General features: G+C 41.2%; 1 protein-coding gene across 1 annotated transcript; it reads right to left on the bottom strand.

The window, feature by feature from the left end:
• Nucleotides 1–6,339: 6,339 nt before the first annotated feature.
• Nucleotides 6,340–7,424, bottom strand: ptf1a (pancreas associated transcription factor 1a). The gene is made up of 2 exons (XM_062556616.1): nt 6,827–7,424; nt 6,340–6,693 (listed from the first exon to the last, which is right to left on the bottom strand). The coding sequence occupies exons 1-2, from the start codon at nt 7,422–7,424 to the stop codon at nt 6,491–6,493; spliced, it is 801 nt and encodes a 266-aa protein (XP_062412600.1). The 3' UTR covers nt 6,340–6,490.
• Nucleotides 7,425–10,318: the final 2,894 nt, after the last annotated feature.

Here is a 10,318-nt window from a genome sequence, read left to right as displayed (position 1 = left end):
CCCTGAGTGCATTAGTGAGTAGTCATGTTGTCAAGGGTACACACACAACACTGAATAGATTCTGTGGGACTAGTGATTCAAGTTGTTTAGCAAAATAAATAATTTGTGTTCTGGAGAAAATCCATAGGCGTTTTATAGCCTACTTACAGTAAATGGAGTTAGCAGTTTTGTTGGTAAAGTACGGAAATGGCTTGGTAGGCCTATTTCTGTCATTCTGTAGAGATGCATGTATTAATCCACTGCATTGAATTTATCCCATTTAATTGAAAAGGCCCAGTTTGTGGGGCTCAACTTTTGACTGCATTTGTCTTGCAAATACATCCCTGCTGTGAAATGATTATAATAGGAAAAGAGATCAGTTGGACAGCAGTGAAGTTCATGCCAGCAAACAAGTGAACGGTCTGTTTCATAGATTCCCTTTTGTGAATATTAAAACAGGACCTGGTGAAAAATGATGCATGCTTTTACACTTTAGGAACCTGGCAACCTCGAAAAAAGGCCTCTGAAACTCCGGCGAACGGAACAAAGGGCGCTAGACACATTTTGCTAGGTTGCAACGAGTTCTATGTCCTTAGCACATGACGTCCATCACGGAAACATATTGTATCGAAATGGTTTGGGGGAGAATACCGGGGATAAAAGAGAATGGGGCGCTTTGATCCGCACCCCAGGGTCCCGGCTCCCCGAGTGCGCACAGACTGACTGCAAGGCCTCATTCACTTCCAGCGAGACACACTTACAACTCAACTGAATGAAATTAGCATATTTGTAATTTATCACATTTTTGTTTAACTTTTTGTTCCTTTGCACGAGGTAAAAAAGTAGATTGAATAAAAATAGATCAATCATCAACCACCGAGAGAGCCTTATAATTCATGCGCAATGCACTTTCTGTCTTCTTTTAAATGAGAAGTGCGTTTATCAACAGAGGGAAAAAATGGCTTTTGTTTGGTGTAAAATAAGAGTTGTGGAACCAATTTTAGCAGGCCCACAACACACCATAGCACATCCCCACCAATCACCCTCATTTCGGTGCTAGGGACAAACTTACGGATCTGTTTTATTTCAACAAAATTTAGCATTTTTGAAGCATGATCAGAATCCTCCAGTTGTCTTGAGAGTTAAAAATGTCACATCGCTGATCTTTGTTGATTTTAATTCCAGTTGATCTAGATCAGTAAGAATCAACAGTGACCCCAGATATTCAAAATGTTTTTCCATGCAAAATGTGTCGTTTAAAATTAAATTAAGTTTTTTTTTAAGGGTTTAGTGAAGGCGGCTCATGTTTTGTTCTTAGGACAGGGGGAACATAATATAATATAAACTATATTTGTGTCCGCCTAGCCAAGGTACATTCCTTTAGCCGTAAACTTAGGAGGGCTAAAGCCTTCTGTGCCGGTATTACAATCAAGTAGAAGGCGCTTTTGAGCGAATAAACTACGCAGCCCAATGGGGTTTCTGCCTCCCAAGCCTACGCGAGCATGCATCAATGGAAAGTCATATTTCATATAGGGCACGCAAAAGCTGGACACAATACCGCTCATATTAAGCGCGATATTCAGCCCATTCTCCCGAGAACAAAGATAATAGCGAGCCGTCTTTATGGCTAATTCAGTCAAAGGCACTTCCCAGATTCCCCTGCAGAAAGGTCACTGCCGATGTGTATGGTCCACCAAGGGGGGGATTTCATGATTGGACTGGGCCAGCTGTCTCTGTCATATTCTGCTCATAGCCCAAACCCACCCTCATAGCAAAATCGCTCATCGCATTTAAACTTCTGTAGAAGTCCATATTGTCAGTATTGCTGACTTTACTGTACAATAACACATTTGAAACGTTTTCCTGTTACGTGTTAATGATTACCATTATCGTGGGAAATATATTGCATTTTGTATGAATATAAATATTTTACGGATGGATGAAAAAAAAGCATGCTTCATGATTGCGTAATTTCCATGGTGTTAAACATGTGATTTGCCTTGCAGTTACTTTTTACATGTGCTTCTTTATTTAACCTAGGCCTAATTGGTACCATAGAGACATTAGAAACGAGTGCGCGTCTGCCTTCTTCCACCACTTGTTCCATATGCCAGTATCCCTGCACAGAATTGATATTGTAACAGGAGCCACAAAGTTGACTGTGAAGTTATTATTAGTCTAATATCAAGAAGAAGAAGGACAGCAAAAACAACAATAACAATGGCAAAAATAATTATGATAATAATGGAATATGTATTCATAATGTTATTCATAATAATTGAATAATTAAATTTTTAATTGGAACGTCAAACGAATTGTTTTGCAAGTATTTTTAAAAGTATTTTTAAGAATAAAACCTTATTTGGAACTTTTTGTTTTTCATTTCAAATTCATTGTCGCACGGGTATATAGGCTACACACGTGGCTACTCGGCGCAAAGCTCTCTGTACGCACTGTCCATTACCGTTGCCAGGATATCTCCGTGCGCAAAAGAGATTTGTGTTTAGACTTTAGACAATAAGACCCAAAGAAAAGCGATATGGAAGGTGGCACTGTCTGTCTTTTCAATCACGGCAGTGCGTCCAGTCTACGACAGTCATTGCCACTTGTCATGCTCTTCTGAAAGGTGTTACTTTTAGAGGCAAATCTTGTACACGCGTGCGCCTTTGTGCACTTGTTATTTAGGATCGGTCTGGCTCCCTAAGAAGTTAAATAATTCGGAATAGACACCGGTTGCAGTCTCGAGGGCGTCCTCAATACAAAAGCCTGGTGCCTAAGCACCATATGCTTAATGGATACAGCCGTAGGAGCTTCAATAAAGGTAAAATGTGGTCTTTTAAAAGTTGGAAAGGTTCCCTTTATTTGATTTAGATGGAGTACTTGCGCACAAACCAAAGCGCGCTTCGGGCATTGAATCTCTTTCTTTTGGAAGGCATAGTAGCCACCACGTTGTGTGCTTCATTGCAGCATACGCTTTTCATCCCGGCTTTGTCCTGAATGAAAGTAATGCTGTGAATTAAAGAAATGACAATATTTTCTATCAGCTTTAAGGTACAAGAGAAGGGCTCTCGAGCTTGGCAAAAATCAGGCACATCATTCATCATGTCACCCCGCACCTGTGGCGCTGGCATTGAAAGTATAAACCTTTTCTTATTAACCTTAATTATTCAAAACGACACAATAGCTGACAATAGAGCAGGTTGAAGTCTGTTTATCGTGGTACATGTTTTTTTTCTGAAGATACCCAAAGCGCTTTGTGCTGCACATGAAATTCACTGGTATCCTTTCACCTAAAAGTAGCCTCGGACTTTTTTTTTTTAGTTGTCTATCGTAACATCTGCCAATCTTACACATAAAATTGGAGCCACGAAACAATTCAATTCTTCGTATTGGGTAGATGTATTATAGCTGCTCTGAGGCGGAGGCAATCGTGTTGGGTTGGTGAGGATTTGGTGTTAGCATGGTAACTCTAGGAGAGGCTCAGCGTGCTCTCTTCTGTGTAAATGGGACCATAGTCTGGACGCCAGGTGATGGCACAAAATCAGCGTCCTTGGGAGTCCACATCGAGTCTCTTTTTTCAGCTTGAAAAATTAGCAGACATAAATTTAATTGGCTGATGAAGGCTCGCCAGTGGTCACGAGTTTAATTGTCCGCTCGCTGTAGAGGACAAAACAAGGCCTTAACAGTTTGCTGGCTCACATTAGAGCTTTCCGCCTGGGTCTATCGTGGCAAATGCGTTTTATTATAACATACATCATGCTTTACAGTTCCCATATTGTGCAGCGACAATGGTTAATGGCGCATTAAAGACAAGAAAACCATGCCAACACATCTTGGAGACGCTAAAGCAAGGGCCTCTCTCTTTGCTTGTTTTAAGCAGCTGCTGTCCAGGACTCGGGCGCACAAAAAGACCAAGTTTGAAATACCAGGTGCATCGTGGAGAACCTCCGCGGGAATGGATATGCTACTGCCTAGGACATAGGCCTTGCAATAAAGATATCATTGCAATTGTTCAGGGCATCCACGCCGTGTTAAATGAGGGGCGCCTGAGCAGCCTGTATTCTGGCAACCAAGTGCTCCCTTCCCTCCTGAGCCAGCGTCTGTAAGCCAAATTCAAACACCTGTTGGTCGAGCCAGACTCACATCCCGTCGTGGGAATAATTTATTTCTGATGATGACAAATATGTAGAAACAGCGAATGGAGCAATACGCAATGCCATTGCCAATGGGCACCAAGGGGCTTGGCGAAAGAGGACTTACCCAGGAGAGTTATTTTGCGTAGGCTCAACTGGTGTTTGTTCAATGCTGGCAGCTGGTACCCTGATGCCAGAGTGCGGAAACATTAATCAAAACGCGGTGGGCTCATGGATTTGCAGTTGCCATCCATATTTTGAGCGCGATAATCCATCAGATTTACAGCTTATGAGAATCTTGTTAGGCGTCGCTCCCAATAATTAACATGGGCTTAATGAGGATTACATTTAGTAAGATACGGAGAAGGGCGGTTTTCACTTTCAGGGATATGCAAAAGGAAAAAGGAATCTGCTCGATTAGTTTGTCCAAAAATCGGTTTTGCAAAACGACCAAACGTCCTATTTACTCTCTTGCCAATGGAGATGCTAAATGTTTTGAAAAAACGAGGAATGTTGGTTTATTCCAGCATATTAGCCCCATAGGGCATTAGTGCAACTTTTGTGCTAGCCAGAAACTCCAAACCGTATTAAGAATGCACATTATTCTTGATTAGCCTATATCCATGAGAACTCTTTATGTCATGCCAGTGGCATTAAACTTTCAGTTGTCTTGGGCGCAGTATAAAACTTGACAGGCAGTAAATGGTTCTTTAAGGACTTGCCAAGACCAAGCACTGGAGTGACAAGATAGACAGTGGTGTTTCACTGGGTAAGCGTATCCCTTCCGCTTCACCGGTACTTGCAAAAGGATGCTTTTGCATGGTTTTGTGGGTGAGTACAATTGTAAGAAGTGCTAGGAAACAATGCTGTACGCTTTCCTATATTGTTTTCAGGCACTTTACCAAACCAAATTGAAATGTTACACTGACTAAAGACGAAGTCGCTGGATTCGGGGTTCATTTATTCAGATTAAGTCTGACTTGCTAGCATTAGACTTTATAATGACCGTAATGAGATTACATGGTTTTGTTGCCTCCCATGTCAAACACTAAGGTTTTGGTTCCATAGTGAGATGTCCGTACATAACAAGCCTAGCATATACGTGCTGAATGTCAGAAATAACGCTCAGTTCGAAGTGATGACAAACTTTGTTTTCATAAGCTCTTTGTGATAGATTCCGTGGCATATAATCGTAAAAAACAACACGATACTAGCCTACTTCTATAACTACTGCTACTAGGCTACTATTTCTACGTCTACTACTACTAATAGTCTGCAGGCTAGACAAGCTAATTGCATTGAGCTGCAAAGTTTAATGCAAAAGTGGTGGGACTACCTTGTGTCCTTTGATTTCCGAGCAGCCGGTCAGATGATGTTCTCTAGGCGCGCTTCACAGGTTTGGGTTGGATGTGTGGGCATGGACATCTGTTTGGACTACCTCTTAATAACTCTGATAGCTGACGTAGACAGGACAGACGGGCAGCTATATGAGGCAGCAGCCCGGTACCACGGGAAAAAATCGCCTGGAAGCACCTGCACTGTGCACTGTGCATGGGCAACAGCCCCTGGCAGCACATGGGCTGCTGAATAGCATGCCTCGTATTAGTCCTATAGGAAAACCCGCTGGTCTGCTTTTACACTTTTACGCGATCACAGTACATTTTGCCAAGCATCATGTCAATGTTGCGCTTACGTGTGTTACGTGCCGGAATATGTATTGTAAACACACATAATAAATTGTGCCACCACTTTGTAGTATGCATATCTTATTTATTAATGTCCAGTACATCTATCCATTCTAATTCTCTGAGACGCCTCCTAAATGACAGGCTCAGTCATACGACTAAATTTCCATTAGCACCAACCGTTGTTGAGGTGTCAAAATGAGGTCTGTTCATTATGCATTGCAGACTCGTCTGTGTTATTTTATGTTAGATTCATTGAACTGATTCTATAACCTGAAGCTTTTCTGGTAATTTTATGTTTTCATATTCATGTTGTTTTGTATTATGAATAATTATGTTTCGTGGAATTGATTTGCAAAACACAAAAGTCATACAGTATAAGAGCTTTATTCAGAATATCATAAATAGGGACCTTTCAAGTTTTCATTCATTATAAAAATATATGTTTCATATTTCATCTTTACATACAATTAACGTTAAATTAAGAAATAACAATATATTACTGAATCATTGAAAACAATTAAATAAACATACTACTAATGATGATTGCCAGTGACCTTTTCAAATAAACAATAAAGGGTTGCAAGAAATATAAATATATACACTTATACAAAGAAACGTGAGAAAAATACATGGATACATCCATACAGTTCAAATACACATATGTGTATACAATAAAATGATGACAGTGCCTTAGGATATGAAGTCAAATGGAGGCTCATTCTCAATATTATTGAGAGATGACTTTAAGTGCAACTTCCGTGGATCCTCCGGGGTCCAGACCTTTGCTGTCCTAATGATATTTTGATCCTTCAGCTGTTTCTCATCTGTCCAGGAAAGGGAATGACCAGCGAGAGGAGGCAGACCGTAATCAGGGTCACTTGGAGAAGGAGATCCTAAGGCGCAAAAAAAGTGTTTATGTTAGATATTGAAACAGGACACGTTGACAACAGTAAGAACAACAACACCAACTATAATGATGATGATAATAATAATAATAATAATAATAATAATAATAACACTACTCACTTGTTCCTCTGTGGCAAATTATAACTTTTTTGGGTTGGTTTAGAGCATCAGTGTGGGGGTTCCGAATTGGCATGTCGGACTGCACAAGCTCTGCAAGGAAGTTAATGTAGCCTATGGCCAGGCGTAAAGTATCAACTTTGGAAAGCCTCTTCTCATATGGCAGAGTTGGGATATGAGATCGTAGACCTTCGAACGCGTCGTTAATGGACTGCATCCTGCGGCGCTCTCGGACGTTGGCAGCTTGGCGCAACTGTTGCATCTCTACCTCGGATCTCATGCGTCTCCGCCTCTTTAGCAGCGGCCCATCGTCTCCGTGAGGGGACAGCTCCGAGGTGCTGTCTGCACAGCCGTAAGAGAACGTGGATGATGAAGACGAGAACGAAAAGTTGCCAGCGTCGCAGTATTCCCCATCGTGCGTAATCCGGCTATCTTTGTAATAATCTTGGATTTGGCTGGTCAAGAAGTTGACGTCGTCATCCAGAAACTCGTCCGTGTCCAAATGGTCTCTGGAGGAATGGTCTGTGAAAAAGTCATCGTCGTCAAAATAAGGGGAGGAGAAGGAGTCCAGCCCCGAGAACGGATCCAACATTGTGTCCATGTTTTTTCAAAAAGCTGTTTGCTCGTTGCCCAGTAACAACTGTTGCCCACTTCTAGTACTCTTCCCTGGATGTTCAAGAGTTACTTCAGCTGAGGACCGGCACGCGAGGACACTTATAACTACATCCACTGTCGCGTGCCATCAACCATGAGCGCCAACCAATCAGAGCGCGGCATTCTCTCTATCCACAGAGGAGACAGCGCACCTAAAACATAAGCCTTTCTAACCACTCCCCTTGACCCCTCCTATCTGCCCAACATCCCAAACGTGATTCTGGTGTGTGGCAAACTCCTCATTGTAAATAACAATAATAACATATTTGATCAGTTTCCAGTCACTAAAATTAACAGATATACATTAAATGCACATGCACAGACTGCATCATTCAACTAAATTGCCTATACATATCAGTATGCTTATACATCTTGATTCTTCATATATCAGTAGGCCTATGCATATTTTATTACAGTAAATAAGAGTCCCCATTAAAATAATCAGTATTTTTTAGTAGCTCATTATTATAGTTGTATATATTTTCCCCTTGGCATCATTAGGCCTATAGGTATTTTTTATTTCCATGTTAAAGACATAACGACTTGAAATTCAATATATTCAGCCCCAAACTCAGAATTGCTGTTCACACAGTATGAAGTATGAAATGTGGCACTGCGCCTTTTTGTTTAGATTATATTCACTGTGTTTGTTGAATGATGCTGAAAAGCGCCCCGATTTGAGGAGAGGGCCTGCACGTGCTGCCTTCGTGTTTGTGTTCTTTTGGCAAAGAGTGACAACAAAACCCAATGAGACAAGTTATTCTGTGCTACCATAGGGTAAAAAATAACCATTGTTGACCTGTCACCTCGGAGACACGTCTGAAGCAGGTATAGCCTACACCCATTCTACGGCCTGCGTGCAGGAGGTTAGAACCAGTGAGCACTTAATTATCAAGGCTTCCAGCCCATTGAACCCACCCCTGGGTTCTCCTTGAGGGCCACTAATAAAGCGCAAACATTTGTATACGAGTAATGTCAGTGAAAGGCGCTGTCATTCAAAGAAAACTGGTCGGCAGGGGAATGGGATGTACATCAATCATTGGTTTTACGAACGGGTCCGCCACGTTATCGAATGTGTGCACTCGCCGGTTTACAAAACAATCAAGAGAACATAAGGGAGCACTTAGGGTGACAAAACAGCATTCAGTGAAACATCACCTTGCAAGGCCCTAATTTATGATATTAAGTGTCATTATCGAACCGAAAAGCTCACACTTGTGAAAGCAGTCGGTGCAGATAAAAGATGGAAAAGTTGCGTGTGTCCCCGGTAGGCTATATTTGAAAAGAAGAAAATAGACAATGTGGAGAGGTGGTAAAAAAGGAAGTTTATATAACACGAAGACAACACATTTTAACATAACGAACTTGCATGCAATCCAGTCCAGCTTTAATTTACATGTAAGCCCGTTTGAATTGAAGTTTACTCTGTAATATAGGGCTTAGCACACAAAACGACGAATAGTTATGCAGGCAGTGGATAATGGACTTTGATCTGAGCAGGTCTTTGGGGCTTTTTATGGTGATACAGTAGGCTGCTATCTCTTTTGAACATGCAAAGCTGCACAATATTATGGGGTTCAAAAGTACTTGTTCAGATATTTTTTCCTGAAAACAACACCAACACATTGCATTCATATGGCTCTTTCCACGATAGACATATCAACAATAGCCTCAAAAACATCCATTCCCTTTGGACTCATTCCTAAAGCTATAGGATTCCTAATATTTGTTCACCATAAAGGTCATCCATTGTATTAACCATTTGATTTCATATTTGAATACCGCACATTCTTTAATAATAAATGAAATGCTTTAATAACTGATATTCTTATTATTGACAGGTAGCCCTATCGATACGTTAATCATCCATTAATTTAGTCCTTTAAAAACTATTGCAATCTAGGCTATCAATCCATAAATAATATCCAACGTTTCAACAGGTTTACCTAATCATTACAGCATTTCGACTTGTTTATAAACGCAGTCAAAAATTGAGCGACGCCAGGCCTATCATTGTTGTTATTACATTTGCTCGTAATGCATTGCTCAAGAGTCCTTTAGAATTGTCCTTAAAAAACAAACACATATAAATGGACCAGTTGAGAGGCGACAGCGCGCTCACTGCCATGCGTATGGTTTTATTATGACTGGGGCTGGTATGCGCATAAAAGCAGCGTGGCCTCACAGTGGTGGCCAAAGAGGACGTTTGTCAGCCACCTCACAACAAATTATGCTGGTACCTGAGATGCTAACTGGTCGGAGTCTATAAACAACCCTTATCCACGCGTATACAAAGCCAGTTGGAGGGGGTCTTTTTGTTCTCGTGAATGAAAAAAAGAAAGAAAAAGTGTATGTCGCACCACGCCGCAAGCTGCACTCTGAAGGACAATCCGTGGGAAACGGACCACTTGCGCTCTTTGCTAGTCAGTGACAACCCATTGCTAATAATAAATGGAGAGTGTTACGCTGCGGCTGCTGCTTGGATCAAATGTGTGACTTAATTTATTATGTGAACTTTTTTTTTTATTTGGGTGTCTTTGTGAAATTGTGTTATTTCACTTAAGGAAAAGCGGTGCAAAATTAAACAGAACATTGTTTACTCCATTCGTCTTCAGCCCACTATTAAAACGCCAGTTGTTTAATATTGAGATCGCTTCCCTTTGTCTTGACCTTTGTTATCTAAATAAATTGTGTATGTTTTCACTTAAGAGATTCCTGACCTGTTTAAAGTCAACACACCTGTAGGATGGCTGCCGAGTCAGGCTGGTCGCACCTGAGCCAGAACCTGCTGCCCAACAGGGCACCTCTTTCCTGCGACTAAAAGGGTGGAGGGGACCGTGA

Source organism: Sardina pilchardus, chromosome 2, assembly GCF_963854185.1.
Source record: "Sardina pilchardus chromosome 2, fSarPil1.1, whole genome shotgun sequence".
Taxonomy (NCBI): Eukaryota; Metazoa; Chordata; class Actinopteri; order Clupeiformes; family Clupeidae; genus Sardina; species Sardina pilchardus.
Note: the sequence above shows the minus strand (reverse complement) of the source record. Positions and strands in the feature narration are given on the sequence as shown.

Bases quoted from the DNA above. Each gene is read 5' to 3' on its own strand.
- ptf1a (XM_062556616.1), bottom strand. From the start codon at position 7,424: ATGGACACAATGTTGGATCCGTTCTCGGGGCTGGACTCCTTCTCCTCC. The intron at 6,694-6,826 runs GTGAGTAGTGTT...TTTGCGCCTTAG, and splicing joins AATTTGCCACAGAGGAACAA to GATCTCCTTCTCCAAGTGAC.